We start from the raw sequence: 20,673 nt of genomic DNA on the forward strand, positions 1-20,673 counted from the left end.
ATTCATGGGCTCATTGTCTTTTCAGAAATCTGAAAGCGAAGGGGATAAAACAAAATTATACTATAATTGTTTGTGGATAACAACATTGAAAATGTTATCATAATTGCTCTGGAAAAGGATATAAACCACTCCACGGTGAAAATATAGTCTATTTCAAAGGGATAAGAACAGATCTGGCTTAAACAAGTTGCCCAAAGTTTATATTTAAACAATATCTAATTCTTTATGTGACAGTTTAAACCACCATATACACACATTCCCATGAGGGAAAATAAAAGATGATATTGAAGCCAGAGCTTCATGCAGGACCACAAAAATAGAGTATAACAATATAGTACGAGAATATGATAGAGGTATCTGGTATAAGTGCAAAGATGCTATGTAATCCTTAAAAAAGAGGGAGAAATGATAAGGTTAGGACATACACAGTAAATTGAGGGACTCTTAAGAAGAATGATGATTAGAGACCTTGCACTGCATGTCTAAGGATCCTTGGGGAAGATACGAAAGCTGCATATGGGAATTTGAAATCATTAGATGGAGCACAGAATACACAAGTTTGGTGGGGTGGGTGGAGAAAGAGGGTTATGCTACCAATGAAACTGTTACTTGAGGCCACAGCTGGAGTACAGTGTTCAAGTTCATTGTCATCTGATTGTACATGTATAAAACCAAACGAAGCTATGTTCCTCTGGACCACAGCGCACCCATACAAGACACACACATAAATCAAAATATCCTATCTACAAGTTAAGAATATACTGTATAATTGAAAATGCATGCAGTAAATCGCATCATGGGTAAACAGTAAGCAGCTCACTGCCTTTGTGCCAAGACCTCAGTGGTGACGGGATATTCATTCGCCTCACAGCTTGAGGGAAGAAGCTGTTACCCAGTCCGGCAGTCCAAGTCCTGATGCTTCTATACCTCCTTCCTGATGGTAGTGGGTCAGAGATTGTGGGATGAGTGGTAGGGATCTTCAACAATCCGTCGTCTGCAACACTCCCAGTAAATGTCACACAAGAAAAGGGTTGAAAGAAGGAGACCCCAATGATCCTCTCAGTGAATTTTACTATCTTCTGTAGGGTCTTGTGGTCCAATGCCTCGCATCTTCCATATCACACAACGATGCAGCCAGTCAGGACATTCTCATGAGGGCAGGGAGATGTGTATGCCTCAATTTCCTCAGTATCATCACAGCTGTACCTTCTTGATGTTGTTGTAGATCGGGTTAGATTGTCCATTAGGTGTATACCAAGGAACTTGGTGCTCTTCATTCTCTCCATGGCAGAGCCATTGATAAGTAATGGTGAGTGGTCGACCTGTGCCTTCCTGAAGTCTACAATCATCTCTTTTGTCTTGTTCATGCTGAAACTCAGGTTGTTCACTCACTACATGACAAGTAAATGGTAGGGCATTGAGGGTAAATGGTAGGGCATTAAGGAATGCAGTAGAATAGAGTGATCTAGGAATAATTGTGCATAGTTCCCTGAAGGTGGAATCTCATGTGGATAGGGTGGTGAAGAAAGCTTTTGGTATGCTGGCCTTTATAAATCAGAGCATTGAGTATAGGAGTTGGGATGTAATGTTAAAATTATACAAGGCATTGGTGAGGCCAAATTTGGAGTATTGTGTAGTTTTGGTCACCGAATTATAGGAAAGATGTCAACAAAATAGAGAGAGTACAGAGGATATTTTCTAGAATGTTACCTGGGTTTCAGCACTTAAGTTACAGAGAAAGGTTGAACAAGTTAGGTCTTTATTCTTTGGAGCGTAGAAGGTTGAGGAGGGACTTGATAGAGGTATTTAAAATTATGAGGGGGATAGATAGAGTTGACGTGGATAGGCTTTTTCCATTGAGAGTAGGGGAGCTTCAAGCAAGAGGACATGAGTTGAGAGTTATGGGGCAAAAGATTAGGGGTAACACAAGAGGGAATTTCTTTACTCAGAGAGTGGTAGCTGTGTGGAACGAGCTTCCAGTAGAAGTGGTAAAGGCAGGTTCAATTTTGTCATTTAATTTTAAAAAAATAGGATAGGTATATGGACAGGAAAGGAATGGAGGGTTGTGGGCTGAGTGCAGGTCAGTGGGACTAGGTGAGAGTAAGCGTTCGACACGGACTAGAAGGGCCGAGATGGCCTGTTTCCGTGCTGTAATTGTTATATGGTTATAAGCTTCTCTACCTCCTCTCTGTATGCCGAGTCATCATTGTTGCTGATGAGGCCAACCAGTGCATCATCTGTGAACTTGATGACGTTGTTGGAACTGAATCTGGCTGGCAGTTCAGTTGTAAGTCAACAATAGACTGAGCACATAATCCTGGGGGGCACCAGTGCTCAGAGTGATGGAGCTTGAGATATTGCTGCCAGCTCAGACTGACTGGGCTCTTTCTGTCAACAAGATCCAGTTACAGAAAGGGTGTTGAAAACCAACGAGGACAGTTTACCCACCAGCCTCCAAGGGATGATGATGTTAAATGTCAAGCTGAAATCGATGAACAACATCCTGGCATATGAGGCATTGTTTTCCAGGTGGGACAGGATGGAGCGGAGGGCCAAAGCTATGGCATTATCAGTGGACTTGTTTAAGCGGTATGCGAACTGGAAAGGGTTCAATGTAACTGGAAAGTGCGATTTTGTACGATCCATTACCAGCTGCTTAAAGCACTTCATGATTGTTGAAGTCTGTGCCACTGGGTGTTAATCATCTTTGCTCTCTTGGGCACCAGAATGATGGCGACTGTCTTGAAACCTGCAGGGACAGTGGAACACTTCAGAGAGATTTTGAAGATGTCCATTAAGACCTCTGTTAACTGGGTCACACAGCCCCTCAGCAACTGACCAGGTTATGTTGTCCAACCCTGAACGGGGTTTACCCTGGCTCGTATCCTCCTGACCTTCATGTGGCCAGACAGGGTGTCTGTTTCAGAGGAAGAGAGAGGGCTTTCCTCAATGACACATCACACCATTGGTCAAATTGTACATAGAAAACATTTAGCCTATTGGGAAGGGTGGTGTCACTGTCATTGACGGCCAGGGTGGACTAGTAATTGGTTATGATTTGTATACCTTGTCACATGTGCCACATGTCCCTAGTGTCAAAGGTGTCTGGAAATTCTGTGCATACTCTGCCTTCCTGATACTCATACAGGACTCAATAATTACAGGCACAGATAGAAGGTGCTGCGGCAGCAAAAGAGATACCAGGATAGTGAGCAGCCAGAGGTCGTGATACATATTGGTACCAATAGCATAGGCAGGAGAGGGGTAGAGGTCATGTGCAGTAAGTTTAAGGAGTTAGGAAGGAGGCTGAAGAGCAGGATCTCCAGATTACACCTAGAAAGGTCAGAACAGGAAGGTAATGCAGACGATTAAGTGGCTGAGGAAATGGTGCAGGGAGTAACAGTTCAAGTTCTTGGATCATTAGAACCTTTTCTGGGGAAGGGGTGACCTGTACAAGTGGGATGGGTTGCACCTGAACTGGAGGGGAACAAATATCCTGGGATGGAGGTTTGCTAATGCTGTTGGGAAAGGGTTTAAACTAGATTTGCAGGGGAGTGGAAACTAAAGTGAAGAGGCAGAGGATGGGCACACAAAAGAGACAACTTGTAGGGGGTTTGTGAGGAAGGATAGGCAGATGATAGAGCAAAGATGACTCAGCATCACGGCTACAGAAATGGAGGAAGTCATGGACGATTTGTCTACAGAGTCAGTGTGGGTGGAAGTCAGAAACAGGAAGGGGGCAATAACTCTACTGGGTGTTTTTTTTTGTTATATAGAACCCCCCCCCCCCCCCCAAATAGTAACAGAGACATCAAGCAGATAGGAAGGCAGAATCTGGAATGGTGCAATAATAGGGTTGTTGTGATGGGTGATTTTAAATTTCCTAATATTGATTGGCATCTTCTCAGAGCAAGGGGTTTGGATGGGGTGGTGTTTGTTTGTTGTGTTCAGGAAGGTTTCCTGATGAAATATGTAGATAAGTCAACTAGGAGGAGAGACTGTACTTGATCGGATATTGGAAAATGAACCTGGGCAAGTGGCAGATCTCAGTGGGAGAGCATTTTAGAGGTAGTGATCAGAACTCTGTCTCCTTTACCATAGCGCCGGAGAGAGATAGGAAAGACAATTTGGGAAAACATGTAATTGGGGTAAAGGGAAACATAAATCTATTAGACAGAAACTTGGGAGCATAAATTAGGAGCAGATGTTCTCAGGGAAAGAGATAGCAGAAATGTGGCAAATGTTCAGGGAACTTTTGCATGGTGTTCTGCATAGTTATGTTACATTAAGGCAGGGAAAGTATGGTAGGGTAAAAGAACCATGATGTACAAAGGATGTAGAAAACCTAGTTAAGAAGAAAAGAAAAACTTACAAAAGGTTCATCCAACATTTTAGGTGTGTTGAAAGGTTCAAGAAACTAGATAGTTAGAGCTCTAGAAAATTACAAGGTTGCCAGGAAGGTGCTCAGGAATGAAATTAGGAGAGCTAGAAGGGGCGATGAGAAGGCCTTGGTCAGTAGGATTAAGGAAAGCCCTGGCATCCTACAAGAGGATGAGCTGTGTGTGAATAGGACCAATCAGGTACCATAGTGGAAATGTGTGCATGGAGTTGAAGGAGGTAGTGTAGGTACTTAATAAATACTTTGCTTCGGTCTTCATCGGGGAAAAGGACTTCGACAATTGTGAGGAAGACTTACATCAGACTGAAATACTTGAACATATAGACATTAAGAAAGAGGATGTGCTGGGGCTTTTGAAAAGCATTAAGTTAGATAAGTCACCGGATCCAGACAAGATATACCACAGGCTACTGTGGAAAGTGAGTGAAGAGATTGTGGAGCCTCTGGTGATGGTCTTTCCATCATCAATAAGAACGGGAGAAATACCAAAGGATTAAAGGGTTGAAAATGTTGTTCCCTTGTTCAAGAAAGGGAGTAAGACAGAACCCAGGAAATTACAGACCAGTGAGTCTTACTTCAGTGGTGGGCAAGTTGTTAGAGAAGATCCTGAGAGGCAGGACTTATAAGCATTTGGAGAGACAATCTGGTTAGGGATAGTCAGCATGGCTTTTTCAAGTGCAGGTCATGTTTTACGAGGCTGGTTGAATTCTGAGTGTAACAGACCACATTGATGAAGGCAGAGCCGTGGATGTAGTGTATCAGGATTTCATTAAGGCATTTGATAAGGTTTCCCATTCAAGGCTCATTCAGAAAGTAAGGAGGCATGGGATCCAAAGAGGCCTTGCTTTGTGGATACAGAATTGGTTTGCCCACAGGAGGCAAAGGGTGATTGTAGATGGTCCATATTCTTCATGGAGGTTGGTGACCAGAAGCGTTCTGCAGGGGTCTGTTTTGGGACATTTTTATAAATGACCTGGATGAGGAATTAGAAGGGTAGGTTAGTAAATTTGCTGATGACACAAAAGTTGGGGTGTGGTGGATAGTCTGGAGGGTTGTCAAAAGTTACAGCAGATGCAGAACTGGGCTGAGAAGTGGCAGTTGGAGTTCAATCCAGGTAAGTGCTTTATTTTGGTAGGTCAAATTTTAAGACAGAATATAATATTAATGGTAAGACTCCTAGAAGTGTGGAGAATCAGAGTGATCTTGGGGTCCACGTCCACAGAAACACAGCTGCTGTGCAGGTTTGAGAGTTATTAAGAAGGCGTATGGTATATTGGCCTTCGTCAACCATGGGTTTGAATTCAAGAGCTATGAGGTAATGTTACAGCTACACAAGGCCTTGGGCGGACCCCACTTGGAGTACTGTGTTCAGGATGTGGATTCTATAGCAAGTACAGAGGAGATTCACAAGGATATTGCCTGGATTGGAGAGTGTGCCTTATGAGAACTTGGCCTTTTCTCCTTGAAGTGACAGAGGATGACAGGGTGACCTGAGGTATTGATCTTGTGGATAGCCAGAGGCTTTTTCCCAGCACTGAAATGGCTAACACAAGGGGGCATAGTTTCAAGGTGCTTGGAAGTAGGTACGGGTGATGTCAGAGGTAAGGTTTTTACACAGAGTGGTGGGTACCTCAAATGTACTGCTAGCGATGGTGGTAGAGGCTGATACAACTAGGTCTTTTAAAAGACTCTTAGATAGGTTCACGGAGCTTAGAAAAAATAGAGCACATTAAGTAGGGAAACGCTAGGCAGTTTCTCGTGTAGGTTACATGGTCAGCACAACGTTGTGGGCCGAGGGGCCTGTGATGTGCTGTAGATTTCTATCACAGCTTTTGCTTACCTTAGAGTCATCATATCTCCCAATTCCTAAGCAGTGCACAAACCTCTGTAGTCAGCCATGGCTTCTGGTTTGCTTTGGCAGTGTAGTGTTTAATCACAATAACATCCCCAATGCACTTTCCTATGGAGTCAGTCATTGATCCCGCGTATTCATCAATGTTGATGTGATGGCTAACTGCTCCAGTCTGTGCTTTCAAAGCAGTCCTGCAGTTCTGAAAGGACATCTTCTGGCCAAGTCCTGATCTCACTCTGAATAAGTCTGACTCATTTAATCAGTGCTCTATATGCAGGGATTAGCCAAATAGATATGTGCTACACTAAAGTGTTCAGCAAAAATTCACCAGGAATTGTCTGGGATAAAGTATTTGAACTAGCAGATGACTGACTTTTAAAATTCATGAAGGTAATAAATTACAGAGATAGTGAGAACCAATTCCAGAGGGAATAGCTTTAAAGTAAGGAGTAGGAGATTTAGACGGGACTTGAAGAATTTTTCACCTGAAAGAATGGAAATTGGAATGCACTGCCGGAGAGATGGTAAAGGCACACTATCTCACAGCATTTAAATGCTAGAAACAAAGTAAATTTTATTATCAAAGTACATACAGTATGTCACTGTATAGTACCCTGAGATTCTTTTTCCTGCAGGCATACCCAGAATCTATAGAAGAGTAACTTTTACAGGAACAATGAACAATCAGAATGCAGAAGACAACAAACTGTGCAAATGCAAATATAAATAAATAGCAATAAATAAGGAGAACCTGAGATAATGAGATAAATGATCCTTAAAGTGAGATCATTGGTTGTGGGAACATCTCAATGGATGGGCAACTGCATGTAGTTATTCCCTTTTGTAAGAGCTTGATGGTTGAAAAGTAGCAACTGTTCTTGAACCTGAAGGTGATTTTTGAGGCTCTTGTACCTTCAACTGGACTGAGCATTGAGGGATGAGTTTAGACAGGTACTTGATGACAGACATGGAAGAGAATTGACACTCCTTCCAGAAGACAATGAAAGAAGGATGGACATAAAGGAATGTGAATAACAAAAGGTACACCTGGAAGAAGCAAAAAGAAGTGATTTTTAAAAAATCTTAAGTCTCCAAGGAGAGACAGGGGGGAAAATGCTGGAAATGTAAGCTACGAATCAGAATGACTGCTTATCTAAAATTGCTGAATTCAGGATTAATTTTTAGAGACTTAAATATGACTAGACAGAAGATGAGGTACTCGAAAGAACATCATTAGATAGGTATCAGGTCTGCTTTCAGTGGTAATGGAAAGCAATGAACAAATTTTTTTCTTAATTCACTTCAGAAATGTTGACTCTTGAATAAGGATAATATTCCTAAAAGGTTTCAGAAGCTTGCTTTTAGAGAAATACCTTCATTCTGTGCAGCTGTTGACGAGAAAATGCATGCTGTTTTTGCAGGGACTGGTACTGGATTCTCAAACCAATAAGCTGTCTCTCCATCATTGCCCTACGATCTTCCACCTAAATGGAAAACCAAAGAGCAAAATGTAATCGCAATAGTTTGTTTTAAATTAAATAACATCTTGTATTTCAACTACTTCGTCGAGTAACTCCACTCGATCCACCAAAAGCAAAATTTCATAGTGGCTGAACATTTTAATTCTGATTCGCATTACCATTCCAACATGTCAGTACATTGCCTCCTCTTGTACCTTAATGAGGCCACCCTTACAGCGTCTGGGTAACCTCCAGCCTGATGGCATGAATATCGATTTCTCCTTTTGGGTAAAGAAAAAAATCCCTTCCGCATTCTAGCTTCTTAGCACTACTCACTTGCCCTTGGTGCACATCCTCCTTCCCTTTCTCCTGTGGTCCACTCTCCTCTCCTATGAGACTCCAACTCCAGCCCTTTACCATCCCCACCCATCTGGCTTCACCTATCCTCCTTCCCTTTCCCCCACCTGTTTATTCTGTCATCTTCCCCCTTCTATTACAGTCCTGACAAAGGGTCGACAGTCTGTTTATTTCCATAGATGCTGTCTGACCTACTGAGTTCCTCCAGCATTTTCTGTATTGCTTTGTATTTCAACTGTCCTGTACTGCATAATATGCCCAGAAGTTATTTCCTGGAGCTGGCTTTAAATATTAAAATGTCAGATTGAAGAGAGACACTTCAACCACAAGTATATATTGGAAAAGTCTACATTTTGAATCCATTTGTGACAGAATGGCCTGTCTTGCATGAAGGTCTTTGGAGAATGAACACAAATCATTAAAAAAAAAAATCACTGCATTCTAACTAATTTTATTGTTCAGAAATATTCACGTTATCTGGAATGAGACCATCTGACTGACACCAACACATGTTAAAAGCAACTCCCTACTGTTAAATCTGAAAATATTTGTAATACCTCAGCAAACAGCGAGTTCCCTTTACTGCTCGGATCACGAGCCTCTTGTAGAGCTTGGTCCAACTGGATTTGGAGATCCTGGTTAGCCTCTCTTGCTTTCTGCATTAAAAGAAAGAAAAAGACAAATCACAGCATGAACTAAATAATAAAACACATAGATTTGACTGCCCAGAAATGATACATATTCTTTGTACACGTACTTGTCATTAACAATCTGGCTTATTACAATTACAGCATACCAATCAGATTATGAACATCTTGGGCTTGCTTATGTGATACTTCCAACAATACTTGGTGCAACCATTGTATGGTGCAGCAGGATTTTTGTTTAAACTAAAAAAAGTGAAAAGATATTTAAAATACATACTAAATTTCATTACTCTTCTTGTTCTTTACATACAAATTAGGGATAAATAATCTTGTCCATTTACAATTAAAATTACATTAAATGGATTTTTTTATTTAAACATGGTGATATACTTAAAAACATTTTTAGCTCACGATAGTATTTTTAGAAAATAAAAGCAGCACACTGTCAGAGCTAAAAACAATTTAATAGTTTTTAAACAGAATCAGAGCCCATAGCACAGAAACAAGCTGCTAAATTAACAATGTCTATGCAACAAATCAACTACTTATCGGTACTAATCTCATTAAAAATATCTAAACTAGGAGTATTGTGTGCAATTCTGTTTGTCCCATTACAAGAAGGGCTTGGTGGCATTGGAAAGTGTCCAGAAGAGTTTTACCAGGGTGCTGCCTGGATTACAGCGACAAGCTACAAGGACAAGTTGAACAAATCAGGGTTATTTTCTCTAGACCCGACAGGTTTAAAATTATGAAACACATAAATAGGTTAGACAGACATAGCCTCTCCCCCCGCCACCCCCCCCCCCCCAAGGATAGAATATGAAACACGAGCGGAGACAGGGGAAAAGATTAAAGGTGGCATATGGAGCAAGTTCAGCTTTAATATACAGTATAAAGAGGTAGGTGCCTGGACGGGCTACTTCGTGAGTGATAGAAGAAGCCAGTGCAATAACGTTCAATAGGCTTTTAGCTAGGTACACAATTATGCACAGAATCAATGGATATGGATTATGTGCTGAGGCTGAAGAGATTTAGTTTAATTTGGTATTATTTTCTGTACAGACATTATGGGCTGCACTATTCTATGCTCATTTACCATCACTAGATCTGAGGCCTTCATTAACTTGGCAATTCAAGTGTTTGTTTCAATCCCTCTAAAGATGAGAAAAAATTGCCTCCACTACCCATTCAGACTGTGCATTCCAGATTCAACCAAAGTGACAAAGTTGTTCCTCAGATCCCCTTTTAAACCTTAAACCTTACACTAAACCTATGAACTCTAGTTTTAATCAGTTTTCTACAAAGAAAGTCTTTCCTACTTTCTACCCTATCAATGTCACTCAAGTTTGCATACAGTCGGCCCTCCTTATCCGTGGGGGTTTGGTTCCGGGACCCCTCGCGGATACCAAAATTCATGGATGCTCAAGTCCCTTATTCAACCTGTCTCAATCCAGTGGACCTTAGGACCCAGCGCCAGAGCTCTGAATGCGCAGTGTTTACGTTCACGAAAATAATCACGATCGCGATTGAAAATAAAGTGGAAATAATAAAGCGATCGGAAAGAGGTGAAACGCCATCGGTCATTGGAAAAGTGTTAGGCTACAGTCGGTCAACGATCGGAACAATTTTAAAGGATAAAGTGAGAAAGGCTCTGCCCCGATAAAGCTACAATTATTACTAAGCAACACAATGGTTTAATCATTGGGTTTTGGGTTTTTGATCCTCCACATCAACCCGGCAAGGTGGAGAGTACACTCCATAGCGATCTGTCACTAGATCGAGCTCGGGAACTTCCAGAGCACAGCGCTGAAACATACGTTCTTAAGTGTTTTATATGCATAGAAAGGTAAAATATATACTATATACTAAGACAAACGTTTTCCTAACTGATGCTAAATAATACCAGATGTACCTGTTCCGACTTACTTAGTAAGAGAACTTCCGACTTTTTTCGATCCCTGATGCACGATAACCCACGCACATCCGTATACTTTAAATCATCTCTAGATTACTTATAATACCTAATACAATGTAAATGCTATGTAAAATAGTTGTTATACTGCATTGTTTAGGGAATAATGACAAGAAAAAAAAAAGTCTGTACATGCTCGACCAACAAGTGCTGGAAGAGCACTTCCGGGTTTTCGTGATTGGCGGTTGGTTGAATTTGCGCATGCAGAATCCGCGGATAAGGAGAGCCGACTGTACTTCTATTAGGATTCCACTCAGTTTCCTCTACTCTAAAGATAAACCCAGCTTATATTTCTTTAGTTTAAAAACACACAACTTCCAAATGCATATTAAATTCACTAAGTGCTCTCAAGGTTAATTATCAGAAGCTTTTATTTTAAACCTACATTAAGTGTCTTTTTAGGTTATGAAACAGTCCATCAGTTTAATGGCTTAAATGAAACTAAGACTTAAATTTCAAAAGAGATTAAAATACGATGTTGTTTTAGGTTACCAGGACATGTGCTACCACATGACATGCATCAACCCAGGTTAAAATTAATTAACTCTGGGAAAAAAACTGATGGGAGAAAACATTGGTTGCATCTGACATTCCACAACATTCTTATCAGATATTCCACACCAAGGAACAATTCAGGAACGGGGTAGGGATGATACTAGTCCTCTTTAGCTGGTGACAACAGAAGTTAGGAAAAAGATAAAACTAATTATACTCATCAGATCTAAATTATATATAATAAACAAAAATAATTATTCACAAGAGTATTTTGCAATTTAGAAGCCCTACTATTATAAGCAATTAATACTATTATACAATAAGCATAAAAATCTAAAAAACCCACAAAATTACATTAAATCAGGATTGGCTTACTGGATTTGCCTTGGACTCAGAATTTGGTATTAACGTAATAGATTCAAGTTTGGGCTGTATTATAGCTCCATAACTTATTTAATTCTAATTTAGGTAAATCACAGTGCGTGCCAGAATTTGAACTATAGCCAGTATTGAAGGTATATACTACCTAGAACAAGTAATTGGCTTTGAAAACACAAATGAATATAATATGATCACCTCCAATGCATTGCAGTATGAAACTATTTCTTTCTCTTGTTCCTCTTTTTCCGTCTGCAGTCGCTCAATCTGGCGCTGAAGATTATTATTAGCTAGTTCCAGCTGTTCTTGATGGTATATCATTTCATTAAAATCTTCCTGCAATTTTGCCTGAAGTAGAGAAATTTAAAAAAAAAAATGAAATCAGAACTCTTTATTCTAAATTTTACTCTTTATTCTGTTTCTTGGTATGCTGACAATGATATATCAACATATCAAGACACCTCACAAAAGGTGTGATGCAGATTCGTACTTGTAAAAGTTTGGATTTTACTGTATACTTCTCACAAGGAAGGTAGAGCAGTTATTGATTTCAATGCATCAAATGTATTTATTTACTTTCTTTGTGGGCAAAGACTGAATTCTAAAGAAAATCAGAATATGAAAGCAAGAAAACATCAAAATCCTTGACCAAAAATTTCACGATTCTGATGAAAGATAAATTGACCTACAATGTTATTAGTTGCTTGCTCCACTTTACCAGTTGAGTATTTACATTTTTACTTGAAAAGTCATGAATATAATATTTCTTGCTAGTCATTCCCAACTTGGTAATATGTAAAACGGGAAATACTAACCAACACTCTGCATTTCAAACTTCTACAGTGGAAAATGTGAAAAACATAGTATATTTCAATTAGATATCCTTTTAGATTTTAGAGGGATGATTTATTTTTCCATTACAAGGAAGTGTTGTCTCACAAAATATTGATATAAACCAGAGATTACTATACAAGATTAAAACTCCGTCGTGTATTCAACACAATTCATCACCAGGTACGTTCGCAGTGAACTGTAGGGCTCTAGGGAGTGCTAATGAACATTGATTCTTTGAGGTAAAAGTACATAGTTCCCTGAGGGTGGCAACAAAAGGTAGACAGTGTGGCAAAGTGGATGTTTGCTTTTATTGGCCAAGGAACTGGGTGCAGGAGATGGGACATCATGTTACAAGCATTCAAATCATTAATCATACTGAATACCGATATTTATTTTGTACAGTGTGGAGCAGGCCGTTCCGGGATGCTGGGGTGCACTCCCCTGGAACCTTGACAACCCCAATTTAACCCTAACCTAATTGTGGGACAATTTTCAATAACTAATTAAACTATATTGCTGGACTGTGGAAGGAAGCCGGAGCACCCAGAGAAAACCCACGCATTCTACAGGGACGATGTAGAGACTCTTTTACAAAGGAGATCTGATTCTGGACACTACACTATACAGTGGTGTAATTTTCATGCTGCTAGGAATTTGTTCCACTGAAAAGGTATTTGGGTACTCAGAGAAATAAAAGAACAGTTCTGTGAATTTGGAATTTGAACAATTTATATGAAAATGTACTTGAGATTTTTTTTTTAAATTCCAATTCTTAACCTTGGCAGCTTCAAGTTCCATGTTTTCCACTTGAAGGCTCATCATTTCAGATGACATTGTTTCCTGTGCACGCTCAGAGAGATTCCGCAATTCTTCAGACTTAGCATTAAGTAATTCACTCTGATGATCCACTTTGTGTCTCAGTTGTTTCTCACACAGCTGTGCTTCATCCAACTCAGACTTCTGCTTCTCCAACTATTAAAAGGACAAAGATTAAGGGAGTCAAGATTGGTCCATTATGTAGATTTCCTTTACACCCATGAAAAATTTACCTCTATAATTATGAATTCAGAAAATTATTTCATCACCTTTTGATTTCTTTAGTTGGAACTATACAATTTTGCTTAATAATAAACGCATGACAATTTTAAATTCTTTAGCTTCCAAATTTACCATAAGAGAACATACAGTCCAAATTATTTTATCATTAAGATTCTTTCCAAAGTGCTGCTGCTAAAACCCTTGCAGATTTCCATTAACTGACATGCATTAATGGTCAGCAAAATACTCTAAAATAAACCATCAGCCATAGCCATAAGGTTCTCTTTTTAAAATAAAAGCAAAATTGAGACCCAATACTGCCAAAGCTCACGGGTTTCCAATCCTTCAATGTTAAAGGCCATTTCTGAGAAAATTGTTGTTCTGCAATCCCCAATTATTCTCCATTCTAGTCATTAAGACAATTTGTTCTATAACCATACGCCTTCCAGAGAAACATGTGTGAAAATTAGGTTCTCAGAAATTACATACCTCCCAACAAGAAATTTTATAATTGGACATCAACAATTAGATGAGGAATTTTCAAATCTCAAGAGTAACTAAGTTGATAAGTTTTTAAACCGATTTTGCACTGGTTTAATAACATGACAAACAGAAATTAACCAACAGTTTAAAAATACATGATAGAATAACGCTACATTTCTAGCCTCTGTTGCTATGAATAATGGATGAGAGAAAAAAGTAAAGAGAAGTGCCATTATACTGAAAAGCAATTAAAGGCCTTTTAATGGTCCAATTAAAGCACTGCAATTCAAAATGGAGCTGGTACTCATGAAATAGCCCATCTGGTTCATTTTCATGCACATGATCACAGACATTAGCATCTTTGCCCTGTTGTGTTGTCCTACTATTAAAAGCATTCTCGTTGCACCCTTTAGAAATTTTCATATATTATAATCAATTTCAAAGACAAGAAAGTCTGCAGATGCTGGAAATCCAAAGCAACACACAAAATACTGGATGAACTCAGCAAGTCAGGCAGCTTCCATGCAAAAGAATAAACAGTTGATGTTTCAGGCCAAGAAACATGTTTCAGGATTGAGAAGGAATGGGGAAGATGCCAAAATAAAGGGGGGGGGGGGGGAAAGGTGGCTAACTGGAAGGTGATAGGTGAAGCCAGGTAGTTGGGAAAGATGAAGGGCTGGAGATAAAGGAATCTAATAGGGTTGGCAGAAGTTGGAGGATAATATGTTGGATGCAGAGGCTGATGGAGTGGTAGATCAGGAAGAGGGACGCTATCATTAATGTGGTGGGAAGATGGAGTGAGCGTGGATGTATGGGAAATAGAGGAGATGTGGTAGCATGGAAAGTAGAGGGAGGGAAACCCCACTCATTAAAGAAGGGGAACATCACCGATGTCCTAGAATGGAAAGCCATGATCTGGGAACAAATGTGGCCTCCCCGCATTAGGGTTAGGGTTAGGGTTAGGGTTAACCCTAACCCTAACCCCGATCTTTGTTACAACCTATAGAGCATAAACAACATACATGTTTGAAGAATAAAGCTGCTGCAATTACAAGATCCTGGGTGCACGAATTTCAATCATGTTCTGTTGCTGCTTGCCACTACACTAATCTAAGTTATTACATAGCAAAAAAAAGTTTGCAAGTCAGTCCTATTAATTAATGCCCACATGTCTGCAACTCAGATTCTAGATCAACAACTCTGAGCCAGAAGGACAAAGACTAGACTGCTCATCCTTGGCCAGTGTAGAATAAAAACTATTATGAACAAGTGCTCAAATACTTTTTTTTATATAAACTGTAGCACATTTCCACATAAATGCAGAATCAGCAAAATGTACTTTTGCAAATTAACAACATACTTGGACTGCATTGTTTTGCTATTGAAGGCAGCATAGATTACCTGTGATCATACTGAATGGTGAAGTGTGCTCAAGAGGCCTACTTTTCTTGCTATATTCTTGTGGTTTTGTATTCATGCATTACAAGAGTACTTTACTGAAACTCTGTGACAAGACTCAAATGTTCATCTACCAATGCATTTAAAAATTTAATGCAAGAAAACTCATAAAAATTTCAAAGCATTTTATAATCAGTACCACTCTTGATAAGTTAGCCCAGTATCCTTGAATAATTGAGGTGTGCAACAAGGCAGGTTACCAGCTGCAGATCATTTATCCAGAATGTTTCTTTTTTGAAAATGGGAATGTATTAGAAAATAACAAGGAGACTTATATCAATGAAAGTATATCACACACACAAAACTTTAACAAGGTTCTCCAAAGATAAAAAGGTTCAATTGAATTTAATTTACAGCAGGCAACATTGGAATTTGACCCATCACAACTCAAATTATCATACAGTAGATTTTGTGTTGTTCAAATTAATACACAGTATTGTACTGGGGACACCAATATCAAGAAAGCAGAACATCACCTGGTGAGACGAAGGAGGTGCCAGGCCCGAGTCACCCCGTAGTGCCCGGAACCTTCCAGTGTTGCAAACTAATCCCTCTAACATCAAGTCTAACAGGAGGCGGATCAAATGGCCTGTAGCTCACATGACTTTGTCTTCACTGTGGAAGCAGTTTGACAAGGATGTCACCCAAATTCAGGAGGCAACGGTGGAGGGAGAGGTCGACAGGAAGTTACAAGCCACGACAACTATCATTGTCAACATCGCAGCTGAACGGTTCGGAGAAGAGGAGAAGGAAGGCTCCAGAACACATTACTCGAAGAACCAAAGAGCATTGAGGATCCACATCATCAGGCAGAAGATGAAAGTGCTGAAGTCCCAATACAAGGAGGCAGGAGAAGAGGAACATAGAACAATACAGCACAGTACAGGCCCTTCGGCCCACAATGTTGTGCCAACCCTTAAACCCTGCCTCCCAAACAACCCCCCACTTTAAATTCCTCCATATACCTGTCTAGTAGTCTCTTAAATTTCACCAGTGTATCTGCCTCCACCACTGACTCAGGCAGTGCATTCCACGCACCAACCACTCTGAGTGAAAACCCTTCCTCTAATATCCTCCTTGAACTTCCCTCCCCTTACCTTAAAGCCATGTCCTCTCGTACTGAGCAGTGGTGCCCTGGGGAAGAGGCGCTGGCTGTCCACTCTATCTAATCCTCTTAATATCTTGTACACCTCTATCATGTCTCCTCTCATCCCCCTTCTCTCGAGAGAGTAAATCCCTAGCTCCCTTAATCTCTGATCATAATCCATACTCTCTAAACCAGGCAGCATGCTGGTAAATCTCCTCTGTACCCTTTCCAATGCTTCCACATCCTTCCTATAGTGAGGCGACCAGAACTGGACACAGTACTCCAAGTGTGGCCTAACTGGAGTTTTATAGACCTGCATCATTACATCGCGTCTCTTAAACTCTGTCCCTCGACTTAAGAAAGCTAACACCCCATAAGCTTTCTTAACTACCCTATCTACCTGTGATAGGTGACTTTCAGGGATCTGTGGACATGTACCCCCAGATCCCTCTGCTCCTCCACACTCCCAAGTATCCTGCGCATCGGCTTGACCCAGAAAGATCGGGTCCTCCGCCTTCAAGTTCAGCAAGGAGTTGCTGGGGCAGAAGCACAGTGGGAAACCAGCCTGTTTGCAGGAAGGCAGAGACCAACATCTGAAGATTTACAATGATCCTGAACGAGAGCAGGAGCTGGGAGAGTGCAACATCCTGACAGACCCCCCCTGAACCGGATGTGCAGTTCGACATGTCAGAGCTGCAGCTAAAGGAAGTCAGGGAAGTCGTCCGCAAAGCAAGGGCAAGCTCAGCTCCAGGACCAAGCAGCACCTCATACAAATGTACAAGAACTGTCCCAAACTCCTGCTGCGTCTGTGGAAGATCTTGCGAGTCTTCTGGAGAAGGGGGAAGATCCCAGAACAGTGGAGAGTGGCTGAAGGGGTGTGGATCCCAAAGGAGGAAAACACCACCCAGATAGACCAGCTCCACATCATCTCCCTGCTGTGTGCCGAGGCAAAGATCTTCTTCAGTGCCGTTTCCAATCGGCTGTGCACCTACCCAGCAAAGAACACCTACATCGATACATCGGTCCAGAAGGGTGGCATTTCAGGGATGCCGGGCTGAGGGAGGATACTGGTGTGGTGACACAGCTCATCAGGGAGAACAAGGGCAATCTGTCAGTGTTGTGGCTCGCCCTGGCAAATGCATATGGCTCCATTCCGCACAAGCTGGTGCAGTTCACACTGACCAAGTATCATGCCCCAGCAGAAACAGAGAACTTATTGCTGATTATTACAGCAACTTCAGGATGAGGGTATCTTCAGGAGCAATTACATTAAGCTGGCACAAGGTGGAGATTGGCATCATCACAGGGTGCACTGTCTTAGTGACACTGTTCTCCCCAGCCATGACCACGCTCACTAAGTCAGCTGAACCAGAGTGCAGAGGGCCCAGAATGGATTCCGCTCAACGGCAACCATCCATCAGGGCATTCATGGAATCAGAATCAGTCCCAGGCTGCCGGTGGATTCTGCAGGGGCTCGAAAAGCTGGTGGAGTGGGCCCAGATACGTTTCAAACCAGCCAAATCAAGATCTACAGTGCTGAGGAAAGGGAAGGTCGAGAACAAGTTCTGGTTCAGCATCACAGGCACAGCCATCCGAACCATCACAGAAAAGCCAGTCAAGAACTTAGGTAAGGTGTTTGACAGCTCTTTAAGGGACACGACATCCATTCAGACAACCTGCAGCGAGTTGGATGGCTGGTTGAAATCTGTGGACAAGTCTGGCCTAACCGGGAAGTTCAAAACCTGGGTGTATCAGCATGGTAATCTTCCCAGAATCCTGTGGCCCCTCCTCGTCTATGCAGTTCCAATCTCGACAGTTGAAACCTTAGAGAGGAGGGTTAGCAACCACCTCAGGAGATAGAAACACAGAAAACCTACAGCACAATACAGGCCCTTCAGCCCACAAAGTTGTGCCAAACATGTCCCTACCTCAGAAATTACTAGGCTTACCTATAGCCTCTATTTTACTAAGCTCCATGTACCTATCTAAAAGCCTCTTAAAAGACCCTATCGTATCTGCCTCCATCACCGTTGCCAGCAGCCCATTCCACACACTCACCACTCTCTGCGTAAAAAACTTACCCCTGACATCTTCTCTGTACCTATTCCCCAGCACTTTAAACCTGTATCCTCTTGTGGCAACCATTTCAGCCCTGGGAAAAAGCCTCTGACTATCCATACGATCAATGCCTCTCATCCTCCTGAGCAGCATTGCACTCTATGGACACCACAACAAACTGCAACTGCCCTTCAAATCCTTGGAGGAGGAATTCAAGGTAACAAGAGCCAGAGAAGTGGCTACAGGGACTCAGATGATACGAAGGTGGCTAGAGCAGGGATCTAAGTGAGGACTGGCAGGAAGTGGAGGGAGGAGGAAGCTGTTCAGGAAGCAGAGGCTGGTGGGAGTGGTCACGAGAGGTTGAGCTGGGCTAGGATCCTTTCCAACTCCCCAAATGGACACCAGAGGGAAGGAAAGGTGCCGCCTAGTTCAGGAGGAGGTGAGAGCAGCAGTGGAGGAGAGGAGAACCTGCAAGGTGGTGGGAATTAAGCAACAGGGAGCTCGGACAAGATGGGAGAATGCGATTGAGAGGAAAGTGACCTAGGCTGAGCTTTGGAAAGCTGAACCACACTGCATCCAATTTCTCATCCAGGCAGTGTACGATGTGCTTCCAAGCCCATCAAACCTGCACACATGAGGCAAAGCAGAGTCATCTGCATGCCCACTGTGTTCCAAGCGAGAAACCTTGGAGCACATCCACAGCAGCTGCACAAAAGCGCTTGGTGAGGGACGGTACTGATGGAGGCATGATCGGGTCTGGATGACCATCGCTGAAGCCATCAGTGCAGGAGTTGAGTGGGCAAAGCAGTCCCAACCCTCCAAGTAGGCCATTGGCTTTGTCAGAGCTGGGGAGCAGCCAATACCCACCAAAAGAACATATGCAGGTATCCTGACTTCTGCAAGGGACTGGAAGCTGTTGGTGGACCTCGAACGGCAGCTGAAGTTCCCCAACCATATCGCAGTCACCACCCTGCGACCAGACATTGTCCTTGTGTCTGAATCTACCAAGTAAGTGATGCTGCTGAAGCCGACAGTCCCATGGGAAGATCGCTTGGAAGAGGCCTTTGAAAGGAAGCTCTCCAAGTACGCAGGACTGGTCAGCAACCGTCAGCAGGCTGGTTGGAGAGCAAGGTGTCTCCCAGCAGAGGTTGGATGGAGGGGATTCGCAGCCCGTTCTTTAGCCAAAGCCTTCAGCAATTTGGGCATCGAGGGGGAGAGGAAGAGGAGAGCCGTGGAGTCATGTCTAGCTGGCCATCTGGACACAAGCCCGGGTCTGATCAGCCCCAGATGGGTCACCTGGAGGATGTAAGATGTTGAAAGACCTGAAACACCCGATGATTCCAGGAACATCACAGAAGATGTGTCCAGAGGCATCAGTAGATATATGTACACAGCACTTGGTCAGACAAGAGCAACATCTCAAAGCTAAAAAGCACCACACTACTCCCCTATCAAACACAACTGACAAAATTGTAATATTATATTTAATAGCATTTTATGGTGCACCTCAAAACTAATCCAAAAAATGTTAATCAAGCCACACTGAAAAAGCCTGCCTACGCTATGCAGACTAATCACATCCTTTGTATGATCTTGTGCTTCTCACCCAAGAAATGAATGTACAAGGACAGTTGCAAAAGTTAGTTTCAACAAAGACCCACTGTACTACTTACCACCTATTCTACGCCACTGAAAAACAAGGTTGTGCCAATGAAATATTATATTGCAAAAGATCTGTATGGCTTAAATAGATTAAGGTTCATGATGAATACACTGTGGTAGACATAATGAAGATTTGTTCCCTTATGACCTCCCGAAGAACAACAGGAAATTGCATTAAATATCGAAAAATGAATCATTTGCATGAATTACATCATACCTTGGTCTTCAACTCATTAACTTCACGAACATGAATTCTCTCCACTTGTTCCAATTGTTGACTCAGCTGTGTTTTCTGCTGCTGTTTAATGCTCTCAATATCTGAAGTCAGACTTTCTAACATACGGTTCTTCAGCTCAACCTCCCGCTGCAATGAATACTTCTCTTGCTCCAGAAGCTGTTTAATGGTCACAAGAAGATTAAAATAAAAACATTTGCTACTCTTAGGCCAATGAAATACAGGCACACCATTCATGTCTTTCCGTGGATAAAACGG

At 41.8% G+C, this 20,673-nt stretch overlaps 1 protein-coding gene across 4 annotated transcripts in view; it reads right to left on the reverse strand.

Annotated features, from left to right (window-relative positions):
- The window catches only part of spdl1 (spindle apparatus coiled-coil protein 1), a 68,987-nt gene that overhangs the window by 17,981 nt on the left and 30,333 nt on the right, over positions 1 to 20,673 (reverse strand). For all 4 annotated transcript variants that reach the window (XR_012102205.1, XM_073072908.1, XM_073072907.1 and 1 more), the window contains exons 3-7: positions 20,398 to 20,574; positions 13,172 to 13,366; positions 11,759 to 11,908; positions 8,626 to 8,724; positions 7,625 to 7,735 (exon numbers count right to left, since the gene is read on the reverse strand). Coding sequence is in view for 3 of the 4 variants with exons in the window: in XM_073072908.1 (XP_072929009.1) it covers positions 7,625 to 7,735; positions 8,626 to 8,724; positions 11,759 to 11,908; positions 13,172 to 13,366; positions 20,398 to 20,574 (732 nt within the window). In the remaining variant the exon portion in view is untranslated. The remainder of the gene's footprint in view (positions 1 to 7,624; positions 7,736 to 8,625; positions 8,725 to 11,758; positions 11,909 to 13,171; positions 13,367 to 20,397; positions 20,575 to 20,673) is intronic.

This window comes from Hemitrygon akajei, chromosome 19 (genome assembly GCF_048418815.1).
Source record: "Hemitrygon akajei chromosome 19, sHemAka1.3, whole genome shotgun sequence".
NCBI lineage: Eukaryota > Metazoa > Chordata > Chondrichthyes > Myliobatiformes > Dasyatidae > Hemitrygon > Hemitrygon akajei.